We start from the raw sequence: 25,936 nt of genomic DNA, 5'->3' as shown, positions 1-25,936 counted from the left end.
CCTGAAGGATGACCCAAACGGGGGTGAGTTTCTGGTTTCTCCCCCTTTTTATGTTCTAGCTCTGCTCTGTGAATAGCCTCAACACTGAACAGCAGAGATAGTATGGGAGCAAAACGGCTAAAAGAAGCCCCGCCTTCTGTGGGATAAAGCTTGTGGCAGAAATCCTGTTCTTCCCCTTCCTTCTCATTTTTTCCTCCCTTTCCCAGCCCCGTTCCCTGAGGCGACTCTCCTTGCACAGCCACATGGCGTGAGCACTTAGAACTCCAAGAGAAAACCCTTCTTTCTGTCTAGAGGAACTGGGAAAATGACCCCATGGACTGAAACTGTAAGGGGGTCTCCCCACTATTTCTTTCTCTTATTGAGGGGAGTCCCATGTAGACAGTACAGCCATGCAGGCTGCTGTGACGTTGCGAGAACTTGTCTTTCTATTTCTAGCCAGAGGTACAGGAAAAGGGGCCTCTGGGAGCCAGAGGCTGGAGGGGGATGGGAGGAGGCATGGGAATACTGGACAGGAGAGAGCAGGAAAGGGAGACCCCCTAACTCTGGGTCGGAACTGCCTAGGTCCTGGCTCACCCAGAAGCTGTACGTGTGGGACAGACCCAAAGCAGCACAGCTGAGGCTTTCAGGACTGAACTGTGACAGAACAACTCAGCCGAGCCCCCAGCTCAGCCCTGAAAGGTGCCCATGGGGAACAGACACACAGGAGACAGTAGAGGTTCTGAAAACTGAACTGACACCGGGACCAACACCCAGGAGTGGGACAGAACTTACAGCCTGAACCTCACTAGGCTGACTGCTTGCTAAAAAGAACAATGAATCCACATTCTCCAGAGGATTTTCACAGAACCCAGAGTCTCACAACATAATACTCAAATGTTCAAATACCATATTACCCCATATGAAAAGAACCAGTAAAATGTGAGCAGCTCTCAGGGGAAGACCACCAACAGGTGCTAACCCTGAGATAAACAAATACTGGGACTATCGAAGCCTTTAAAAAACTTTTGTAACTATGCTCCATGGTAAAAGTAAACACTCCTGAAATGAACAGCCAGAAACTACAAAACAGTAACTGAATGGAAATTTTACAACTGAAAACTGGAATATTTGAAATTAAAAAAAAAATCACTGGCAGAATGCAGGAAAGTCAGTGAAATTGAAGACAGATCAATAGAAATAATCCAATTTGAACGAATGGACAGAAAACATCAAAAACATGAACAAATAGTTTCAGACTTGCAGGGCCATATCAAAAGGTCTAATATTTGTGTCACTGAGTCCCAAAAGGAGAAAAGGTAAAGATTAGCATGCTAAAAAAAAAAAAATTGAAGACATACTGGCTAATAACATCCTGAATTTAGTGATAGACATAAGTATAGAATTAAGAAGCTTAGCAAACCCCAACAGGACAAACGAAAAAAATAAGGCCCATGCACATCATAACCAAACTGCTAAAAAAAATCAAAGAAAAATTTGAAAGCAGTCAGATAAAAACAACACATTCCATATAAAACGAACAAGTATCCAACGGCTGTGCATTTCTCATCAGAAACGATGGAAGCAAGAAGAAATGAGACATTTTTACAGTGCTGAAAGAAAAGAATAGTTAACCCAGAATTCCATATCCAGTAAAATAAAAATTCTTTAGAAATGACAGTAGAATATGGACATTCTTAGATGAAGGAAAACTAAAAGAATTTGTCACCAGCAGAAAAATGCTTAAAAACAGAAACATTAAAGGAAGTTTTTCAGGCTGAAAGAAGACAGACCAGAGGGAAGCTTGGAACTTCAAGAATGAAGCAAGAGCAACAGAGACAGGCAGTTGAGAGTCATCTGGGTCACTACTGGTCTCCTGGGGAAAGCCAGTTCTAAGGAACAACAGATTTTTTTTGAAATATTCCACCAAGTCTCTAAGCCAAAGTCTTCTGGCCTTCAGAACAGAGAATCATGGGATCTGGTTAAGCAGATCTTTGTCTAACAGATATGGCAGGGTTTAGCCAGTTAGAAGTATTAAACTGTCTTTAGATTTTATGTCTGTCAGAAGTTCACACAGTGAGTGTTTTATATTTTAAGTAATACTTATATAAAGTATGTTAGTCGCCTAGTTGTATCTGACTCTATGTGACCCCCATGGACGGTAGCCCTCCAGGCTCCTCCGTCCATGGGATTTCCCAAGCAAGAATACTGGAGTGGGTTGCCATTTCCTTCTCCAGGGGATCTTCTTGACCCAGGAATTGAATCCAGGTCTCCTGCACTGCAGGCAGATTCTTTACTGTCTGAGCAATATTATAATTCATCATCCAGGATATATAAATAAAAAGTATGTTAAAGGAGAATGGATTCAAAATGCTAATTTTAAGTTTTAAAATATTAATAAATCAGGACCATAGTTTCCATTGACACTTAGTGAGTTCCATGCCAAGAAATACACGTTAGGTTATTATTAACTTTAAACATTAGGGAGCATATTATTGCTTTGCAGAATTTGGTGGAAGGCTATACTCGGCCTCAAAGCAATCTTGACCAAGCATCATGTTTTAAAACCATCCTTAGAAAAGTTTGTTATATATCAAGAAAGTGACAAGTGAAAGTGAAGTCACTCAGTCATGTCCGACTCTTTGAGACCCCATGGACTGTGGCCTACCATGCTCCTCCACCCATGGGATTTTCCAGGCAAGAGTACTGGAGTGGGGTGCCATTTCCTTCTCCAGAGGATCTTCCTGACCCAGGGATTGAACCCGGGTCTCCCTCATTGTAGGTAGACGCTTTACCGTCTGAGCCACCAGGGAGAGAACTGCATTTCAACTTCATGCTGAATCTATTAATAAATGCCTTCAACAACATCAATTAAAGCCTACATATTTCCTGTTTCCTGACCAGATATATAAATGCAAGTCACACACACACATTCTATTACACATTAATAAACCTGCAGTTTATTAAAACAATCTCATAAGGTTCTCCACTGTCACATGATAAAATCCAAATTTTAGCATTTCAGACAAAGCCCCATGTGACCTCCATGACCTCCTGCCCCCATGAATCCTCCCCATTTCATCTCCTTCCTGCCATTCATGGCCTTTCTTGGTTAGCCTCTAAATTTGGTAAATTCTGATTTAATGATAATATCAAGCCTCCTGGAAGTATCTCCTTTCAATACATACTAGCTCCCAATGCTTTTTCACACCTCTGCCTCTTCTCCCGGGCTACACCCTTAGTCTTGAATGCCCCTCTTCTCTTTCTCTCCTGACTCACTCTAATTAATTCAGCCTAAAATGTGACAACACAGGCATCAAAGCAGTTTTGTGTAAATTAAGAAGGTAATAAAGCACTAAGTAAAAAAAACACAGCCCACATCTGGGACTAAGACTTGCTCGACAAATAGTACCTAACGTCATTTCCTGTGAGGATTAATCCCCTGGTCCTTCAGTTCTCAGTCTAAAAATACTTCTTGTCACATAATCCTTAGAGTGAGAGGGTGATGATAAAGTGATGAAAAAGCAGTGAAAAAAATAAAATTAAGATGGGGAGGAAAAAGCAACAGATAATTTGCCACACTGCTACTGTAGGGCAGGGTATGTCTACACGCAAAAAACAAAACAACTGTAAGATATTCGGTTAAAGATGTTATGGCAACTTGATATTTATAAGAGTGTTTCTATAGCGCCCCCTCTTTGGGATAAATATAGACAGACTATAGCAAGGTGGTTTCTTCCTCCAATCCCATTGAATGGGGGCCAGGAGACAGGCTATGGCGTGGACGTAGGGAGGCCCTGGGCTAGGAGAACCTGTGTTACCACAGCAGCTGCATCGTGTCAGCATGTTAGCCATGTGCTGTGAGTCAGTAGAAGAGAGAATGTCACTGACGGAGGTGTTTCTAAAACCCCTAAATCCTCCTGCCCCATTGCTCCTTGCTCCCACGGTCTATATCCTCTGGTCTCATTCCAACACATAAACAAGAGAGCTTAGGACACATACTATGGAATAAATGAAACAGAATCACATGAGAAGCTTTCCTGGAACTGGCACCACTGAGAAGCACTTACATTCCTGGCTCAGCACGAGGCGAGTTTTTCAACAAAGAGCCCTTTTCAGCAGACTGGCCTGAGACGTATGAAGAGCTATAAGCACAGAGGCAGGCAGCCCCTCTGGGGCTGTGGGGAAAGCAGCCGGGCACAGCTGGGCTGAGATCTCCAGGGCGTGTGGGAAGACACCAGCATCACGGTCATTCTGAAAGTGCTTTACATTTAAAATTTCTGTAGGAGCAGCAAATGCTAACAACTCAATTCTAACACTGTGCTTTCAAGCTTTTCCCTGTGGTACAGGGGAGGGGATCTAAAGAATAATACTTCCTTTTCTCGAAGTATCTTTTGACAATCAGTCTCTTTTTCCTTAAAGTTTCTAGACTTCCTAGTTTCCTTTTGACCGTGAAACACGAAATGAAAATGACATAGACCACTGGCATTGGTTGGTCAACTGCTGAGAACAGTGTCGGGATCCCCGTGTTGAACCAGGAAGCAGGGGACCTACCTGGGTTCTAGTCCTAGCTGTGTGACTTGTACGAAATCCACCTTAATCCCTCTACCCTTCACTTTTGCCATTTGTAAAAAGGACAATGACAGGACAGCTGTGAGGCAACTGCTCCAAGCGCCTTGCACGTGGAGAATCTCTGATGGCTCCACGAGGCTGGTGATGTCACAGGCCTCCCCCCGGCCCCCACCCGCTGCTACTGTAAGGCACCAGTAAGCCTGCAAGAACTACCTTTCTGGGGGAGCAGAACAAAGTCCCCCATTCTTTCTTTACCTTCTTTTCGTTGATGTCTGCCTGCTCCTCTTCCTCGTTCACCTCTTCTGGCATAGCTTTGATTTTGTTGAGAAGCTCAGCCTTGGGAGCAGAGACGCTGTAGTAGGCAGGACAGTTGACCAACATGCCCACTGCTTCCTTGTCGTCACTCCTGGGTCAGAGAGAATAAGAGTACACCACATGCAGCTTCATTTCACCACACGTCTGTCCATTTGGAAACACGTAAAAAAAAGTTCTGGGTGATATCTTCCCAGGGGTTAGGATGACCTAATAAATATTTACGATTGACTGATCACGATGTGTGGGGCTCTTGAAGCCAGAGTACTTGGGATGGAAGACCACTGAGGGCCACATTACGATGGGGAGTGGACTGTGGACGTTTAACCTTTCTGCATGGTTCTCCTCTTGTGATAAATACCAGAATGACACTAACTTCCTGTTTCACAGAGAGACAACAGGGAGCCAAGACTTAGTCAACAGGACAGTGTTTTCAAGGTGCTACACCAACCTCAGGTTTTAGGTTAATTATTTCCTACTCCTCCTTGGTTTCCATAATGTGTCTGATGCCTACTGTAATTGTTGCTTGGACATTTACCAGTTTTCCTTTTTCATGAACGCTTGAGGCTCTAGGTAAGCCTGAGAAACCTGGAGCTTGCTGGTCAACAATGAACACATACAAAAAGTAAAACATACTCACTGCTTACACAGCAGGGGGGTTTTTGAGGATGGAGGACAATCTAGAAACTGTGGACCTGACAACTACGGTCTTCGTTTTACTATAATCAAGCTGTCTCTCACACTCTATAGGTAAGACTCTCAATTCAGTTCAGTTGCTCAGTCGTGTCTGACTCTTTGCAACCCCATGGACTGCAGCATGCCAGGCTTCCCTGTCCATCACCAACTTCCAGAGCTTGCTCAAACTTATATGCCATCCAACCATCTCATCATCTGTTGTCCCCTTCTCCTCCTGCCTTCAATCTTTCCCAGAATCAGGGTCTTTTCCAGTGAGTCAGTAGGTAAGACCCTACTCACTGAATAAAGGACTCTGTAGGCATAATTAGTTTTCTCGGACATAATCTTGTGACATTATTTAACATCTAAACCACCATTTTACTATGGAATCCAGAACCACCAGAAGACTGTTTTCACTAATTTCCCAACTGGTGAGGTTATGCCTCTAAAAAATATAGTTACATTAATCCAGTTAGTGGGGGTGGGGAAAAAAAACCAAACATGGTAAAAAGTTCTTCTGATATGCCCTGCCTCCCCACATATTCATTGCCTTACAAATGGGCTTCTTGGGCATCTTATCTGATTACCTGAAGCCCACAGTGGCTATCTGCAGTCTCACATACAACAGGACTATGCCCACTTTAACCAGAAGATGGCGCACATCATCCTTCTGAAATCCCTCAGGAAGCTTTCCATGCTGCCAAAGCCACGTGAGGATTTCACTTCTAAACTTTTGTTCTCAGAGATAATGCCAGGAAATGCTTTTCTAAGAATGTATATGTCAACTACTCTGGTCTTCCTACTGCGAGTGTCTGGAAGACAACCATCCATGGTGAACCGACTGACACATCCATAAAAATTCATCTGTGGGTCCACAGGGGACCCAGTGGACTGCCCTGCACATTGTGGGTGCTTAAGAAGTGTTTGCTAAACACATGGCCCTGGATAAGTCACTTCCTGTTAGTCTCTGTAAGAAACTGAAAGAGGAGGCTGGACAAGGTTACCGTTTAAGGCTTGGATAAAGTGATCAGAGCTTCTGATAACATAGCGGACAGCCTGGAAACACCACGTAGTTCTTCCCTTTCTCCCCTCCCCCACAACTCAAAACACAGTGTTCCCATAATTCAGTTAGGATCAGTTGGAAATTTCTAAAATGCAAGCCCAAATTTAGATGAAATGCTCTCTGATTTTATTTGTTGGTGGTCTTGAAGCCACCAACTGTGGAGTTCCAGCCTGTTGATTCATATAGTTTTCACTGAAAACTTGTAAGAAAATAAAAAAACACTCTAATCTCTCCCATAGTAGCTTCAAGGAAATCAAACATGCAAGAAAATACTGCAGTAACCCAGGAGAAATCAAAAGAAGGAAAAATACAAACTGCTCATGATCCTCTCACCGGATCATCACCCCCTCGGAAGCACTTTAATTTGAAGTCTGTTTGGGGACATTGCCAGGGACTTACCTCTTGGTCTCACATCCTGGGAAGCTGATGGTTTTCTGCACGGCCTTCTTCTTTACGCTGTTTTCCTTCAGCAAATTAACATCTCGAGGAAACAAACCTTCCATCAGGTCCATAGTTGTCTTCATTCTGGAGTCTGGGTCCAAAATGTCTGCCAGAGATTTGTCTTGGTGGATAATTTCCTTGGCTAGCGTCTCTGTTCTGATGTCTTCTGAGGTCTTTTGAGGACCAGAACTGACATTCTTTTCTAAACCTGCAGTCCCAATGGCTGGCTCGTGGATGAGGCTGTGGGTCTGCATGGGAGGTGGCTGTCCTGGGCTTGGCTGCTTGCTTAGAGACCCAGCAGGCTGGGGCAGAGCACCCGTGGTGGAGGGTGGGTTGGTCTCCTTGGCCTCGAAACTCTTGCCTGAAGTTTGCGATCTGGAACCCAGCAGCTGATTATCAACCGGATGGGCTGCACCGGCCATGGACCTTTCCTTGGCAACTGTCACCTTGGCAAGTTTGCTGGAGCTGTCAGGGATATTCAAAAAAAGAGAGGGGTGACAGAAGAGTCAGCAGAGGGTGAAAGAAGACAGAGACACTGGCACAGGGGTGCACCTTTCAACACATAAGGAGATTCTGAGGTTGTTATCCCCACAAACAGCAGGTTCAAAAGGGTCACAGAGAGGCTTTTAAGGCAGGGTGTGTGACTTTCAAGGGGGATGTGACGTTTTTAAGGGGGATAGACTGAATAGGAGTTCAGTTTTGGTGAATGTTGCTCTCAGATTCCAGAGCTTTATGAAAGTGAACTGAGGATAATGTTCACTTTATCACATAATAGTGGTGTTTAGAGGAAGTTACCACAAAGGTGCTGATGTATCTTCAGTGTTGTCCTAGGGAGGTATGTGTTGGGAAATGCTCCTTCCCCATTCTTCTGGCTTCCAAGAAGAGGTTTTCCCTAAACACTACTGACCTTCAGCCTTCCTCTTCATTCCTTTCTATGGATACAGAGTGACTCTGCAAAGAGAAGCGGCCCACAGCCCATTCCTAGTCCAGCCTCTGTTTTTAGAGTAAGGCTGCCTCTAGACTCGCTCTGGCATGCTCACGCGTGCTCGCTGTGTGTGTGTGTGTGTGTGTCTAGCACAGCCTATGACTAGTGTCAGGAGACTCACTTATACTCAGACAGAAGCCATATTCTCCATGATCAGCTCTCTCAGTAATAAGAGTGATTATTTTTGTCTTCTGTATACCCTTTCCTTTTGCCTTATTTCTTCACTGATCAGGATTTGGACTCTGAAGCTGCCATGCCCACAGAACTAAACCTGGCCTCCTGGGTTCTGGTTTCCATTTCCACTAGTCTCACTCCTCAGCGCCCAAGGGCTGCTACCATAGTGACTTGTTGCTGTGCTTACTTGTGTCTGACTTTGCGACCCTGTAGCCCGCTGTAGCCCGCCAGGCTCCTCTGTCCATGGAATTTTTCAGGCAAGAATACTGGAGTGGGTTGCCGTTTCCTCCTCCAGGGAATCTTCCCCACACAGGGATGGAACCCGCATCTCCTGCATCTCCTGCACTGCAGGTGGATTCTTCACTGCAGAGCCATTGCGGAAGCCCTGCATAAGGACTACCCAGGTCAAGAGAGGAAACAGTTCTGTCATCTGGTGAAACTGACATGGCTCTCCAGGGGCCAGCAGAGGCAGCTCAGGGCAGCCTGGAGTGTGGAAATCTTACCAGGGTGGCAGACCCTTCTCCACTGGCAGAGGGCTGCGATCTCACCTGGCACGGGGCTCCAGGTAGCCCTCCTCCCACTGGGCCGGGCACATAGCTTCGGGAGGAGGCGGAGGGAAGTGGTCCAGGCCCTGGGCCAGGGATGCCTGGCTGGTTGTTGGTGGTGGGGGCGGAGGCGGAGGGGGCAGCAGCAGCTCATCGCAGCGGGGGCTGGAAGTGGCGGTGGGGCGTGGGTCCCTCACAAACACCTCGTCGTCCTCGCAGTCCTCGCGAGGTGGCGGGGAAGCCAGCAAGGCCGACTCGGAGATCCGGAGGGAAATCCTGCCCAGAATGCCTGGGGCCCCGAGAGGCGTATCCGGGTCAGAAGTGCTGCTTGAGCTGGGGGCATCCGGTGGCTTGGGGTAGTGCTTCGGGGGGTCCTCGGGGAGGCTCTCCTCTCTGACAATGTAGGTCCGCTTCATCCAGGGCGGGGAGGCCCGCATCCCTGCGAGCTCTTCTGTCTTGCGCTCAGGGCTGGGAGGCTGGGCCGGGCTGTGGCAACTGCCGCTTCTGGGGGTGCCGGCTGGTGTGGAGGGCTGGGCTGCAGCCTGTGAGCAATAGCTCGAAGGGCCAGGGGCAGACAAGACCGAGCTCAGGGGTGCAGCCCTGGCGTCTGGAAGATGCCCATGAGCTCCCGAGGACAGTGGCAGAGGGCAAGGCGTTCTGCTGGCCTGTCTCGGAGGGTCCAGCGGCCCCGGACCCCCGCTGGGAACAGAGGCACCACCACTACCTGCTTTGCAGCCCGAATCCCCCCAGTGAGGGCTGGGGTGGTGCCTGAGCGCTGGCATCTCTTCACGGCTGGAACAGCTGAATGGCCTGGAACAGGATACAGACATGTGGGTTAGTGCTGATGAAAAGGGGCAAACGCTGAGCCCAAGGTGCATTCCACAGACGGGAAAAGCCTCTGATGGGGAGAAGGACCCCAGAGAAACTGCACACTGCTTCCCCCTGGCTGCTCAAAGAACCTGAAAATTGCAATTCAACGGCGGGACAGGCATAAACTCCTGCAGGAAAATGTCACAGGGCATTTCTTTTTATTAATTCTCTCTCATCCCCCTTCCTCCATGCAAGGCAGCATTTGAGGACAGGCTTCAGGACATTTCTTCTGGTCCTTTTAGACCAAGTTTGGGAACCAGCTCCTGACTTCTGGGGGAAAGAATGCTCCCTCATTCTCTTGCCAGTGAGCCCCCATGGGGGTGGTCTGTTTGGAAAGTATTTGCATGGGCTGCTGATTCCGCAGGTTTTATTTACAACTTTCTCTTGGATTCCCAGTGTTTTCATTTCTCCAAATGGAAAGAAAGAAAGAAGTGTCTCACCTAAGGAGCTAATAAGCAGTTACCTCTGGAGAAAGAGACTGACAATAATGAGCAAACAGAGAGCATGGTGGTTTAAACAGCTGTCCTCTAGGCTCCAAGGAAAAACCCAACAATTTCCAGTACTTTTGTTATTGTGTTTGAAAGGCAAAAAAGGAGAACAAAACAAAGAAAACACGTCTGCAGCCCTGCCTGCCCGCCATGCAAGAGTTAATGTGAGGATTAAAAAGTCTCCAGCAAACATCCATAGTTCGTAAACCCCACATCTGTAGCTCCCTGACTAGTGTGCAAGTGAATCTGGAGAGCAGATGGTACTCTTCATTTCACAGACCCACATCCTAAGGGGGCTGTGGCTCGGTCCCCAGTCAGTCAGCACAGTCCTGGCCACAAAATCATCTAAGGCCAGATGAGAGTAAAGCAGCATAAAGAAGGAAAAGACCACAAAGAACCCAACTAGCTCTTCTGCTGTTATTTTCTCTTTAATATAAAATGTAGTAAGGTACCCATCTTCCGCTTAGATGCAAACCCTCCCTCCCACCACAGATCTTTTCATTTATAGGCAGCTTCTTTATCAGGAACCTCTCAGTATCCAAGAGTGGCTATTCTGTCCTTCTTGGCGGGTTCCCAAATGGGTCCACGAAAAACGCAGGGGTGGGAGATTCGCTGAGGGTGCTCTCTATTCCCATGTCTTATTCACTTTGGGACCTCCAGATCCGGGCACAAAGTACCTTCTCAATAAATGTCTTTTGAACAATGTCTCTTTTGCCCGCTGCTATTTAGATCGTAGGGCATGAAATATTTCTGAACTTAGCATCCTCTAATAGGACATGGAATAACTGGAATCTGATGTTTTAAGGACTAATTCATGTTGTAATTTCATATTGCTTTAGGGGAGACGTCACTAAAACACACAATAAAATAATGTGTATCTTTTAAAGATCCAGCCAAAATAAACCTTGAAATAATGTTTTAGTTTATACTTAATATTCTTTTATAGAAACTACACTTAAACTGTATATTTTTGAAGATAGTAGTTTAGTTAAATGCTTAGTTTGATTGAGAATACTTCTTCCTGGGGATTGTTTTCCAAGAATAAAAACTAGTGTCATAAAGATTTTGTTTCAGTCTCTTTTATAATCGAGGGTGAGAGAACGAAGTTTGATTAGTCTCATTTTCTTCCTCATAGCATTTTTTAAAATATGGTTAAAAAAATCCTATAACATAAAATTTACTACTTTAAATTCATTTTAAAATGTTCACTTAAGTATATCCATATTGTTGCAAAACAGACCTCCAGAACATTTTCATCTTGCGAATCTGAAGCTAGGTAACTAGCAAGCAACAACTCTTTTCCCCACTCCTCCAGCCCTTGTAACTGCCACTCTGCTTTTGTACAAATCTGACTACTTTAGGTACCTCATACAAACGGAACCGTAAAGCATTTCCGACTGGCTTATTTCACTTAGCATAACGTCCTCAAGGTTCATCCGTGTTGCAGGCTGTGACAGCATTTCCTTCCTTTTAAAGGCTGAACAATATCCCAGTGTGTGCACACACCTCATTCTGTTTATCCACTCAACCACCTGTGGACAACTCAGTTGCTTCCCCCTCTCTGCTATCATGAGTAGTGTTGCAGCGAAGACGGGTATAAAAATCTCCCTTCAAAACCCTGCTTTCAATTCTTTGGGTTTATACTCAGAGGTGGGGTTGCTTGGTCATGACAGATTTTTAATTTTTCAAGGAACCTCCGTAGTGTTTCCTATGGCAGTTACACCACTTTGTAATCCTACCAATGGTGCACAGGGGTTCCAATTTCTCCACATCTTCCCCAACACTTCTTAGGTTTTTTTGATTGTAGCCATCCTCATGAGAGTGCTTTTGACTTGCATTTCTCTGTGGATTAGTGATGTGCAGTATCTTTTCATGTGCCCGTTGGCTATTTGGAGGAATGTCTATTCAAGTCCTTTGTGTAATTGAGCAATTTGATTTTTTGTTTTTTTTGACTTTAGTTTCACCTTAGACTTTAGAATAGTGCTCTTTTGGCAGAGCTCTAGTTCTAGTCAACCTTCTCTTCTTTCTAGCTTTGAATTAAGGCACCCAAACTAACGTCCTTAGCCTCACCTTGACTCCTTGCTTCACTTTGAGAAGAGCTACAGGAGCAAAAGCAGCTATACAAGGCTGCCCTTGGCAGCGAAGGAGGTAACTTAATACTTACTTCCTGACCATGCTGGCAGTTACTAGGCTGAATTATGGAGAAGATGAATACAGAAAAAGAGAGAAACAATGACTGAGTGAAACATAATAAATATTAAAGAACCGGCCTAAAAAAAACAAGCGAGATTAACTATATGACCATCAGTAATAACCAGATTACAGTAGACAGTCCTACAATGCTGCATTAAAACTACATACAGACACGTGGTTCAGAGGAAATCCTCTTTGGAAATCCCTACTCGTTAAGCTCCAAGTGAATAGTCCAAAGATCCTACTTCTAAAAATTATCCATAATATTTTTCTAAGGAGAAATGATTTCGAAGGCAATAAAAAAAAAAAAAAAAAAGACTTTCTTGCTGTCTTCTAAATGCCTACAATGATTGGTCTTATGTGAAGCTGTTCATGAATGCTTGTGCTTATTCAGAGACCTGATCCTGTGGGTCACAGCCAGAAGAGATCAGCCACACCAGAGAGGACCCACGTGAGAAAGTCAGAGGACATGCTGGAGAAGAGCACAATCATCAACCATTCTGATGTAAACACGCGAGAAGTCAACCACCGCCTCAACAGCACATGTTCAAAACCTATTCTGAATAGTATCATTCTTAGACAAAGTCATCTGTGGATAAAAAGGTTTCCCATAGCCTAGACAAACTGAAAAAGGCGGCACAAGACACCATGAAACATCATAACATCTTAATTCAATTTCTAGTAGAGATGAACAGAAGCATTTAACTCCAGCAGCATTCATGAGGCAAAGAGCATCATAACTATAGACACATACCTGGAACCTGGGCCAGTCAAATAACACGGATCCTTCATGAGACCAAAGCTACTGTTTTCCCCCAAAAGCACATCCTTAAAACAGAAGAGAGGCACAGCGTTAGTACCAACAAACGGTGTTTAAATTTACCAAGGGGGTGGAGGTGTAAAGGAGATGAACATTTATTGGTGGTCCACTCTTTACTGTCAGGCTCATGGCGGCATTGTTACATACTAACCCATTTTATCCTCAAAGCCTCAGGAAGTACTGTTAACCCCAATGCATTGATGAGGACACACACCCAAGAGGTTAACTTTTCCAAGGTCACAAGTGGTAGAACCTCAGTCTATCTCACTGGGTGCCTCTCTTAACCAAGACATTTTCTAAACAAGAGAAGTCTGATAACAATTACCTTCAGAGTTCAGAAACAACTGCTATATTTGAAGTATAAAGATGAAAATTAATTCAAAGGGCAAAACTTTTGAAATAGCAACAGGGAAATACGGGAGATGACAAGAAAAGGAGAGTTTACTACATTTAGCAAAATCCCAAGAATCAGATAGGAATCTGGCTTGTAATCAGGTTGATATACATTCTTTCTGGGAAAAACATCTCATCCACATGTCATATCAGTAACTCTGGGGACACTTCAAGGGTAGTCATTTGTTTCTGCTTTTAATATGGGTATATAATGGTTTCTGGTGGGTTATAGGTCAGTTTTTGATAGTGTAAAATCAGGTCATACGTACAGGTTCCTGATGAAGACAATGATGTTGCTCTTGATAAAACTCTCAATTATTTATGATAACAGGAGTCACGTAGAAAACAAGAAAATTAAATCCACAGGTAATCCATAAACTTAATTTTAGCATTTCCCCCTTTATTCTGTCCAAAGGGCTAATTGCTTTTCATCCCCTTTCTCTTTTTCTTTCCTGCTCCTTCCCCCCAATCAGTGGTAGAGGTACTAAAAAGCAAGAAGAGCCAGAGGTGGGTGGGAGCAAGCCCAAAGAAGAAACAAACCTGAATATTATTAATAACCACAGCTTCCCCTTACTGGGCATTGACTGTGTGTTGGATACTCTGCCAAGTTCCTTATGATCCTCAAGTGAAGTGCCTGGAGTCATGTCAGGCACCTGACATTTCTCCTGTAATTTAATCTATAACAATGGGGAGCAGGGCGGAAACTGCAGCTCAGAGCAAGTGAGTATAGTGCCCACAATTAAGCAAGGAGCTGGGATTCAAACCATGATTTCCTCAAAGCCTAAGGGTGATCTTTAGAACCTTAAGTTGAGAGGTGGCTGAGTTGGATGCAATAAAACATCAATGCTTTGAGAAAAAAAGAATTCCATGCGTCTCTGATTTGCTCAAGTATCATTAGATGGAATAGGAATTCCTACTCTTCACAAAACCTTACAGCCCATTTATAACAAGCAAGGACCTACTGCACAGTACAGGAAATTCTGCTCAATATTCTGTAATAACCTAAATAGGAAGTGAAGTGAAAGTTGCTCAGTCGTGTCTAACTCTTTGCGACCTCGCCTGACAGACTTCTCTGTCCAGAGAATTCTGCAGGCAAGAACACTGGAGTGGGTAGTGTTCTCTCCTCTAGGGGATCTTCCCAACCCAGGGATCGAACCCTGGTCTCCTGCATTTCAGGTGGGTTCTTTACCAGCTGAGCTATCAGGGAAATCCAGGGAAATAAATGGGAAGAGAACTTGAAAAAGAATAGGCCCAAGACAAATTGCCTTGCTATACACATGAAATCAACATAACATTGTTAATCAACTATACTCCAATATAGGGGGGAAAATGTACACATTGTTCAATGAGAGAAAAACAAAACAAAACCAAACTCTTATGGTCTCTTTAAAGTCTTTCTCCACTCCACTCCCTCACTGACAAGAATATTCAGCTTCACCAGTTGTTAACTGGAAAAGCCTCTGCTGCTGCTACTGCTGCTAAGTCACTTCAGTCGTGTCCGACTCTGTGCGACCCCATAGACAGCAGCCCACCAGGCTCTGCCGTCCCTGGGATTCTCCAGGCAAGAATACTGGAGTGGGTTGCCATTTCCTTCTCCAATGCATGAAAGTGAAAAGTGAAAGTGAAGTTGCTCAGTCGTGCCCGACTCCCAGCGACCCCACAGACTGGAGCCTACCAGGCTGTTCCATCCATGGGATTTTCCAGGCAAGAGTACTGGAGTGGGGTGCCACTAGATCCCCTCAAAGCTAGTAATGTTCAAATACATACTTCCATTCTATTACTTCCTTTAAATTACAGCATGAGCTTGATATTTATGAGGATATGCATAAAATAAAGGAACTGAGAGCCAGTAATAGACAACTGAGAGAAATTTTTACATCTTCTGTCAATGGAAACACCATTTGGACTGAAGGGAAATTCCTTCCCAACCTAGTAGAAAACCCAAGGAGGATTCATTCCTGCTGCACATATTTGCTTTGATTGGGTAAGTATGCACTGCCAAAGACTACTTGATTTTCTATAAACTGGTAAGCAGTATAAACTTCTATGACAATTTAGGAAAAAGCAGTGGCTATGGGGGATACAGAGTGATACCACTCATTAACTGTCTTTTTTTTGGTCTCTAACTTTGTTTGACTGACTGAGAAGTACACCAGTTCTTATTCTTTATTAGGCACACTACACTTAAAACTATAAACTTAAATCCTAGCAAATTCTGATTCTCACTCTTTGAGTTCTGAATTAAGATATCCTAATATTTCTACGACCAATAAAACATGAAGACAATATTCATCTACTTTGGAGTATCAAGTATCTGCTAAAATGAATTAGAAATTTTAAAAAATATTATTTAAGTAGTAGTAATTGATAAATGTTAAAATGAAATCAATTCACTGGCTAGAGTTTTCAGATACAAGATGTTTAACTCTCATCTCTCAGTCTTTTTTTATACCAGGAGGCAGCACGGTATAGTGACTTAAAAACCTCTGGAGTTAAGACAGTAGGGAGTCAAACCTCACTTCCACCAGGTAGGGCAAATTCCTCAGTTTTTCTATGCCTTAGTTTCCTCATCTGTAATATGGGAATAACAACAGTATTTCCTCCTTTGCATAGATGTAGGATTAGTTTTATGCTTATAAAACACAGTGACTAGCACATCGTGAACATTTAGTTAATAGTAGCTATTTGCAATTTCACATTTTGTGGAAAGTGATTGTTACTTATCTCCAAGCTTGAATGGGTACTTGTTGAGAAGTACTAAAAATGATTGGCAAGCTGTATCCTACAGAATCGAGACTGTTAACCAACATTGTGGGGTTCCATGCAAATTTCCTCAGCAATGAAATGTTTGTCACACCTTCACATGGTGAACGTGTCACATACAAGAAATGAAGATCTTTGAAAACACAGTGAGAACCAGAGAAGACTCTACCTCAACATCTGGGGGACAAAAAAATACCCCACCAGAAATCTCACTTCTCCAAAAGATTTCTTTTTATAGCTTCTGCTATATTTTAGATCTATGCATTGAATGGGTATAAATTTCCATCTCCAAGGCAAAAATGTTTGAATTTTTTCCAGCTGCTTTGCAGGGCCTACCTAATTTAAATCAGTTAAGTTTTCTAAAGTGTCTTAGAAAACAGAAAGCAGCCAAGAATTTGATGGGCACTTCAGCTGCATCACTAATATTCATTTGTTCTGCAATTACACTTTTCAAATTAAGAGGAATTAAAGGAGAGGGAACAAGGGGTGGTTTGTTCAGAGATGACCACAGCTGGCTAAGGGGCTGGCCTGGGTCTGCTGAGTGTCTGAGCAGGTCTTAGGCTATAAGTGGCAGCAGCCTTCTGCAGCCATCATTTCAGACCCAAGAACGACCAAATTTTATAAACAGAGAAATCAATTTCTGCGCTGACCTTGTTTTGCAAGCAGAAACTATCCTCACTAATGGACCTTTGAAACGGAGCTGAATCCTGGTCCAAAGCTTGCAAAATCCTGTGCTATTAGCATCTGGCTGGCAGGAACAAGCCGCAGTTGTTTGGGAGGCTATTGACTGAGCTGGCACCAGAAACAGACTCCATATTTTCGGTTTAACTCAGGCAGACGGTTTAGTCTCTACAGGGTCACTTAATTTCTCAGAGTTCTCTCAAGCTGAGATGAGAAAAATCCTTATTTAACACCTTCACCAAAGCTTAATGACAATGGTAAAAGTTCCTGGACTTTATTCAAATAAATAATAGTATCTTGAAATAATAACCACAATAATTACGTGGAGACTAGTTTTGTTTTTAACTAGTTCTACAACCAAGGAAGACAATGGATATATGAAGAAGATGTAAGGGGCAGACCTTGCCGGGGAATAGGTCTCAGGGCAGGCATGGTCAGACTGCTGAGCAAGGGGATGCAGGGGGAAAGCTGAGAACAAGGTCTTGGTGAAACTGCCATCTGGGGGTGATAAACTATGTTCAGAATCTGCAGGAGCAAAGCAGCAATATTTCACGTTGAAATATTCCATTCCCCCCATCACATCCCCCACTTTCTAAATATGGCAGTCGCTATATTAAAGAGGACATAAATAATGTTGTGTGTTTAGCTATCTCTAGAAAGTTTTTCAAATAATACCCAAGAATTGGGATTTAATTGGGATCATTCTTCTATACTGCCTATGTTTGAGCTCTATTTCCCAGTTTATCAGGTTTAAGAAATATTTGGAAGGGAAGGCAAAATAATATTCAGAACCATCCAACCACTTCCCCAGAAGAGAATAATGACATGTAGCGAGGAATTAACAGAAGAGGATTTGGTTTTCACCTAAACATTTCTATTTTCTTTAGAACATGGGGAGAGAAATGAAAATGCTTGCCCTGCTATGTAGTGAGCCTCTGAAGCCTATCAAACTAGCTGGAATGGCATGCTACATACATGGACCATGTTTTTTCTTAGTTCCCGGACCAGGGATCAAAACCGGGCCCCCTGCAGTGGAAGCATGGAGTCTTAACCACTCACTGGACCACCAGAGCACCTACATATATGGATTGTTCAAGTGTTCTTAGAGGTAGGATAAGCACTGGAAATTAGCTCTGTTCATCATTCCAAGGGGAGAAAAACAGCTATTGGAGGCTTATGGAGGATTGCTTCTATAGATTCTGTGTGGATGTGTGTGGGGGTGGTGGTGGTTTATACTGGGGAGAAAATATTTAAGAGAAAGTGTGTGGACGGGAGTGGTATTTTCCCTCAGAAGGCTGTGTGTATGTGTGTTTCAGAAGCAGTGCAGCAAACAGATCTCTCAGGCAGTGATGGCTAACTGTGAAGCTGTTTCCTCCAACTTCTAATGCCTCCGCACACAACCTGCAACCCTTTGCCAACATCTTGCCCATCCTTTACTGCCTGGTTCAAATCCCTTCTCTTTCAAGAGATGCTCTTTCAGATCCCCTCAATTAGAACTAATCAGTGTCCCTCCCATAGCATGTTATTTATGATCACTCCCAAAGCACTCACCATTTGTGTTATCTGTATATAAGTACATATTCTTTGCTCAATTGTAACCCCCAGAAAGGCATGACCTTTATTTCCCTTTATGTTTCTTTCAAACCTATAATGCAGTCCTGTTCATAAAACATAGGCTCTACAAATGCTTGTTAGATCACTGTACTCTCTACTGGAGAAAAGAGACTCTCTGAAGGGTCAATGGAGGGGTGTTCTCCCCTTGTGGTAAAATATATGTGACTTCCTTGTATCTTCTGATCTGGGAAGGGAATCATGAGGTATGCCACCGAGCTGCAGTGCAAGTAAAGCCTGGAGACAGGCTATGAAGTAGGGAAACTAACAGAGCCCTGGGAGTCAGAGTGCTTGGACTTTATTCCCAGCTCTCCTAACATTTCCAGGGGAAAGTTCCTCATGATGTATCCACAGCTGGGAGACTTTATGAGAAAAATCCTTTAATGTGAGAATTTGAAAGTCTGGCATTCTCCTATCTCGTCAAGATAATATAAAGAAAGAGACAGAGATATGAATTTGATATGGATAATATGGGCTTCCCTGGTGGCTCAGACAGTAAAGAATCCTCCTACAGTGGGTTCCATCCCTGGGTTGGGGAGATCCCCTGGAGGAGGGCATGGCAACCCACTGCAGTGTTCTTGCCTGGAGAATTCCCATGAACAGAGTAGCCTGGTGGGCTACAGTCCATAGGCTTGCCCAGAGTCGGACACACTGAGGGACTAAGCACAGCATGGCACATGGATAATATATTCTACTACACAGGATTATTTTGAGGATTAATGAGATAATAAATGTAAAAGTGGGGCTTCCCAAGTGGTGCTAGTGGTAAACAATCTGCCTGCCAGTGCAGGAGGTGCCAGAGATGTGGGTTCGATCCCTGGGTCAGGAAGATACCCTGGAGAAAGAAATGGCAACTCACTCCAGTATTTTTGCCTGGAAAATCCCATGGACAGAGAACCCTGGTGGGCTACAGTCCATGAGGTTGCAAAGAGTCGGACATGACTATGCATGTATCCACTCCTAAATGTTAAAGCATTCTGAGTTGAGGGCCTGGAACTCAATAACAAACAATGATCAAAGTCAATAACAATACCTATTGTGTTAATGCAAAAGTCCAACAGAAACAAAAGAGGGTACCAAGATAAAAATCGTTAAAATACTAAGACACAGCTTCTATTGCACGAACTTGGGGGGCAAAAAAAAAAGCAAAACAAAAATCATGAAAGATAAAAAGATAATCCCTAACTTTTCCTAATGTAATTCTTACACTGAGAAGTGGATGACACTAAAATATAATTTTTACACATACATACTGCAGTCCATGGGGTCACAAAGAGTCGGACACAATCGAACAACTGAACAATAAATATAATATGCACATACTACTTTTCACTTTCATGCATTGGAGAAGGAAATGGCACCCCACTCCAGTACTCTTGCCTGGAGAATCCCATGGACAGAGGAGCCTGGTGGGCTGCAGTCCATGGGGTTGCTAAGAGTCTGACAGGACTGAGTGATTTCACTTTCACTTTTCACTTTCCTGCATTGGAGAAGGAAATGGCAACCCACTCCAGTGTTCTTGCCTGGAGAATCCCAGGGACGGGGAAGCCTGGTGGGCTGCCGTCTCTGGGGTCGCACAGAGTCGGACACCACTGAAGTGACTTAGCATAGCATAGCATAGCATATATACATATATGTGTAAATATATTATATACAGTTGTCTTCGAGTGCTGTGCTCAGTCACCTTTGACTCTCTGCAGCTACAGGATCCCCTGGGATGGATAACAAAATCTCCCTGATGCTATGTAAAATGGCATAATATTTGCATATAACCTACTTATAATGCAAATACTATATAAGTAATTGCTGGTGTGCTGGCAAATTCAAGTTTTGTTTTTTGGAACTCTCTGGAATTTTCCCGAATATTTTCCATTCCAGTGCAAAACCAGAAATGAGGCCTACTATGTGTGTGTATATGTATCTATAGATACACATATATAGATATCTATATTGACATATGTTTCTACATAAGACACAACTTTATAGATACCCATGAATATCTCTATTTCTGTAAGGATCTCATCAGATAGGGGCACTGAGAAAGACATCCCCTTAGGAAAACAAATGCTGCTCTCTTGCACGCTAAAGAAAAACAAAGGGGGAAGGAGGGGTTAGAGGAGTCGCACTAAGGCTTTGCGGACTGAAGCGGTAGTGCTAGGATCCGCTGGCTGCACATACCTGGCGCTTGTCGGCGGTGGGAGATGACCGGGACCTCATGTGGACAGGGACAGCCTGGACGTCTGAGCGCTCCAGCAGGTCCTCAGCCGACATGGACTTCGCGGCCCTCCCAGCTGTGGCCCCCCACGGGGAGGGTTCCCCTGGGGTACCGTTCAGTCTCTGGGGGCCCTTTGATCCATTGTTAGCTCCACTGAGCAGTTCTCTCGGCGCTGAGTCCCCGCGGTGCCTTTCCCCAAGGTGGCGGCCGCTGGCAAACGAGCTGCTGCGATCTCGGGGGCCCCGCTGGGTCTCCCCAGTACTCCCCACCACAGTGGCTGGCAGAAGGGCGGTCTCCCTGCGGGGCGGCAGGCTGGGCTCCCGAAGCGAGCAGAGACTGGAAGCCGCGGCGAGGCCCGGGCCCTCGGGCTGGAGGTAGGTGCTCTGGGTGCGCTCCAGCAGCCGCCCCGGCTCCTGCAGGCCACAGCCGGCGCCCGCAGGCCGCTTGCCGGTCTTGCGCTGAATGTAGTCGGCCAGTGCGCTCTGCTGGAACTGCTTCAGCTCAGGCCCCGACAGGCTGAGGGTAGAGCAGGCCCTGCCGTCTCGCTCGAAGATGCGGCGCCGGTCAGTCACTGAGCCCTCCATGAAATGCGGCCCCTTCCTCGGCGGCCCAGGGGGCTCGGGCTCGGGTTCCTCCGAGACCCCCACCTCGTGCATCTTCTCGGGCTCTGAGTACGAGCGCTTCTTCTGCTCGGTGGTCAGATGCCGGCGCGGGCCCCTCCGGGCAGCAGGGGGCGCGAGGCGGGCAGGGTCCCCCTCGGCCGGGGTCACGCTGTGCCGCTCGCGCGGGGTGTGCGGGGAGGCGGAAATCGGTGCCTCCGGGCTGCGCAGCCCTACGTGGGCCGAGGCGGGTCGCAGGCGCCAGGGCCTGGAGGCCACAGACGTCCCAGGCTCGAGGTCCCGGCGTCGGAAGGACGTGGCTCCCAGGACGCGGGACTGTGCATCCTTGATGCTGTTCCGGTAGGCGCGGCTGAAGGGGGCCTCCTGCACAGTCGACTCTGGCGTGCGGGGCCTGTCGTCTGACCACATGGCCTCCTTCTCGGCCTCGCTGAAGAGCTGGAAGCTGCTCTGGCTGCGGAGCAGACGGGCGTCCCGCCTCGGGGGCTCTCCACCCCGGAGTGGGGCACCCCGGCCACCCTCCACAGCCCGCCTCGGCTGTTGACCACACGGCTGCCAGGAAACCTCTTCTGACTTTGGCTCCCCGTTTTTGAAGTGCTGTTCTCCATTGCCTAGGGGTTCAGTGAGTTCGGAAAAATGTATACGGCCTTTAGTCTCCTCCGAGTCATTCCCCAAAGTATTGGAGGCTGGGAGTGTCCTGTGGGGCCTGTAATTATAGCCATAAGTAGAGCCGCCGGCACTCGGGGGTCTCTGGCCAGCCTGCTCTCGCTGCTCGATCTTGGAAACCTTCTCCAGCACGGAGCAGTGGGGCTTCCCGTACTGAAAGCCCTGCAGAGCCGAGGTGCTGCTGGAACTCAGCCTCCTCCGGCCCAGACTGGAGGTCTCCTGTGGGGATGGGGAGGGCGGCTCTTCATACGTTGGGTCTGAACTCTGGAAAGAGGCCAAGGTTCTCCCCTCGGGCCTTGGATAGGACACCAACCTGTCCAGCTGGCTCTTGTGATCAGCAACAGCAGTCCTTCCAGACTCTTCTCCCTTGGTATTGACTGCGCAGGTGGATGAGCCTTCCAGGTAGACTTCCTGGGCTGCTGCTCCGAGATCCAAGCTGCTTTGCCTTCTTAGACTCTCAGGAATGTTCTGGAGGGAGGAGAAGGCAGCTGCAGTCTTGCCAAAGCTGCCTGGCATACTCTGGCCCAGGCTGCCTCCGTGGAGCCTCCCCCGGAGGTTGGCATTGTGGTCTTCATGGGAATCCCCCTCCCAAGGCTCTGAAGGCAGGAAGGATCTCTTGTCTTCACCCACTTCGCACACCTGAGCCTGAGGGGATTGGAGGCTGTGGTAATTAGAATATCTGTTGCCCTGGGTGCTCTTTCTCTCACTGGGATGTGGGCTGTGGCCTTCTAGAGGTGTGAGAAGTCTCTTCAGGGAGGTCTCCTCCTCGTTCTCAGGCACTGAGGGAAAATGGACTTTATAGGGGACACATTTGGCTGAAGTTTCAGGTTTCCTCTCTACTAGGGACACTGAGTCCCGTTCTAAGGCCTGGCAGAAGGCGAAGCCAGGCCTGCTAGATCCGTTTTGGTTCCCATTCTCATCAAGGGCAGCCATTCTGTCGCACGCTCCCTGAGGAGGTGTGTACCCACCCTCCTTGGCCAGGGCAGGGTAGAGGGTACCATTTCCACTCACAGAAGGCCGGGGCACCTGGGCGAAGTGTGGCTCCAGGGAAGGTACCGGGTAGATGCCAGTCGGCAGCAGAGGTTGGCCGGGCTGGGCCTTCTGGGTATAATTGTGCTTGGGCTTCACTGGAGGGCTGTTTTCTGGGCTCTTCTCTAGCACAGTATGCAGCTGTTCCTCTATGAAGGGAGATTTCAGGGTGCCTGCAGAGTTTGCTGGAGGTCGGCAGAACCGTTTCTGATCTAGGCTAGACCAGGAGCTGGGCCTCTCTCGCTGCCGGAAGGCTGCATAACTGTCACTCCGAGCTGGGGGCAGGGGCGCACCCACTTTAGGAGGCAAGTTGTCCACAGTGGTCTCTAAGGAACCAGGGCACTGCTGGCTCCAGGAAGAGGGTGGTGCGCCTTTGCCCCGAGGAACATTATGGAATTTATTGTAGCCCTGACCATCAGTTGAGGCTCGGGTCTCCCTACCTTGGAGAAGCAGGCCTGAAGAGTTCACCTCATACTCTGCTGAGACGCCCCTCCGGGGGTCATAGACTGTCTTAATATAGCGAATATCTGCCTGCTTCATCCCTTCTAGGAGGCCACCTCGAGCAGAAGTGGTGTCCATGGAGCCCGAACGCTCCCGGCCAGAGACGCCAGGGGGTGGATACTCGAGGATGCTGGAACTGGTGGAGAAGGAGCTGTAAGCCGAATCTCTCTTGCTGTGGAGGTGGCTGAGCTGGTCAATGCTGCTGGTGGACTTGGCCGGGGAGAGAAGGTGGCAGGGTGGGTATCCCCCGCCGGCCTCCAGGCTCTCCATGCTCCCCTGGGAGCTGCACCGGTCAGGGCTCTGCCTCAGATATGCGTGGTCATAGCCGGAGAGGTCACTGGTGGAGGAGCTGGAAGAAAGGGAGGCAGGGCAGTCAGCGGTGAGCCCTGATTGTTCAGTAGGCTTCCAGGCACAGGACTAGCTTATAAATGGACTGTTGTGCAAGATGTTTGGTTTCTGGAAGGGTGGGTAAAAGGACCATATTTGGGCCTTGCTCGGCCTCCCTACGTGTCATCACTAGGAGTAACTGCCCAACACCGTAACCTATGTGTCTCTAATTAATCACCCAGGCTCGCCAGGGGAGAAGTGGGGAGCAGGAGGACACCACGTGGGCCTTTGGGCTCAGGCAACACGATGATATACTGTGTTCTGTGCCGGAAGTGACATTCTGCACGTGCCCCAAAAATGAGAGAGGTGAGCGAGGAAAGCGGAGGGCGAGATGAGTTAGAGGGACAGAGACTGACATTTTGTGTCTCTTGGGGCGTCTGTGGGAAGAAGGGGAAAGCTTAGTAAGAGACCAGGCACGCGGATGGGTGAGGGAGACTGTGCACATGTCCCCGGTTTTAGTTAATATCTTTCCTTTTTATGGAGTTGAAGGGCTACTCCCTGGCAATCTTCCTGGAATTTCCACTGTACAAGAGACAATTTGTTTGTGGTAAGAAAGCCAAACACAAAACTGAATGAGAGAATACTCAGAAACATTGAGAGCTAGCAAAAGTGATGAGAGAGGAAAAGCAGACTGGCTAAGAAGTCTTAATCACGGGAGGCTCTCAGGTGCTGGGAGACCATCACCCATGGACAACTGCCCAGAGTCTGGGCAAAGCCTCATACGCTGGACAGTAAGACATTTTCCTTCACTAGCTCCTCCAAAAAGTTGCCATAAGACAGAATTACTTATAGCTAACTTTAATCATAAACCCCAAATATACTTCACCCAGCATGGGCGAGAGAGAATAGAGATATAGGAAGGAATAAGTAGCTCAAAAATCAAACAGCAGTCTCAATAGTTCAAACATTTGTGATTCACTGTTCTCTAAAGAGGGCTTCCCTGGTGGCTCAGCGGTAAAGAATTTGCCTGTAATGCAGGAGACACAGGTTCGATCCTTGGGTCAGGAGGATTCTCTGGAGGAGGAAATGGCAACCCACTCCAGGATTCTTGCCTGGAAAATCCCATGGACAGAGAAGCATGGTGGGCTACAGTCCATAGGGTCACAAAAAGAATAAAGAAAACGAAGAGTTCTTGCCTGAGGCTTTTCATTTTTAAATGAATAGGCATTTAAACACTATTAAAATCCATGGAGCTGTTATTATATTTCTAGATGTCGTATAAGTAAATATGGTGTCTTAATGGCTGAGTAGGTGATAATGCTTTGCTGGACTGTCTCCAGAGTATACGGGAGGAGACTAGAAGGATCATATTCTGAGTCAAAACTGGAGCAGAATTCAAGGAAAAGAAGACTACATTTTCAGCAATTGCCCCCCCAGAATAATATTTCTTTTTCAGGGCAAGTAAACTTACTGAATGGAACATCTTGCTTTGGCAGGGACAGGTATAAATTCAAGGAGGAAGGAAGGGTTAATCCCAACCAGATTAGGGAAGCCAGTCCTGGCACTCCATGTCACGGCATATGTCACTACCAGCATTTACCCCCCCACCCCCAAATGAAGAGGATGTGCTGAAGATGCACATGACATGACTGAGGATAATCCCCTATGACCCACTTGTGCTCCTGTTTATCTCCTCTAACAGAAGACTCAGAGTTAATACTTCAAGGGGACACGGAAGCAGTAGATTCCACAAGGGCTGTTTTTGCTCACCAATTCCATGCAGGTGGTAGACACTACTTAATCCTCCTCCCCACTGCTAAGAATTTTAGCAGTCTTTCACTAAAAGGATAAGCCAGATCTAATTTAGGAACATGTGAAAAAAAAAAAATCAAAGTGAATAAACTGATGGGTTAACTGAAACACTGCTGAATCGGAGGAAATGCCATCGCAAAATACAGATGGATCTAGAAACATGAACTCACTGGTAAACATATCTCGAGCCAAGCAAGGGTAGAGTGG

General features: G+C 46.2%; 1 protein-coding gene across 8 annotated transcripts in view; it reads right to left on the bottom strand.

The window, feature by feature from the left end:
• The window catches only part of SHROOM3 (shroom family member 3), a 329,119-nt gene that overhangs the window by 10,344 nt on the left and 292,839 nt on the right, over positions 1 to 25,936 (bottom strand). For all 8 annotated transcript variants that reach the window (NM_001191524.1, XM_024992948.2, XM_010806188.4 and 5 more), the window contains 5 exon segments: positions 4,804 to 4,954; positions 6,998 to 7,504; positions 8,747 to 9,553; positions 13,049 to 13,122; positions 20,741 to 23,939. In NM_001191524.1, the coding sequence (NP_001178453.1) occupies positions 4,804 to 4,954; positions 6,998 to 7,504; positions 8,747 to 9,553; positions 13,049 to 13,122; positions 20,741 to 23,939 (4,738 nt within the window).

The sequence above is a fragment of the Bos taurus genome, chromosome 6 (genome assembly GCF_002263795.3).
Source record: "Bos taurus isolate L1 Dominette 01449 registration number 42190680 breed Hereford chromosome 6, ARS-UCD2.0, whole genome shotgun sequence".
Classification (NCBI taxonomy): Eukaryota; Metazoa; Chordata; class Mammalia; order Artiodactyla; family Bovidae; genus Bos; species Bos taurus.
Note: the sequence above shows the minus strand (reverse complement) of the source record. Positions and strands in the feature narration are given on the sequence as shown.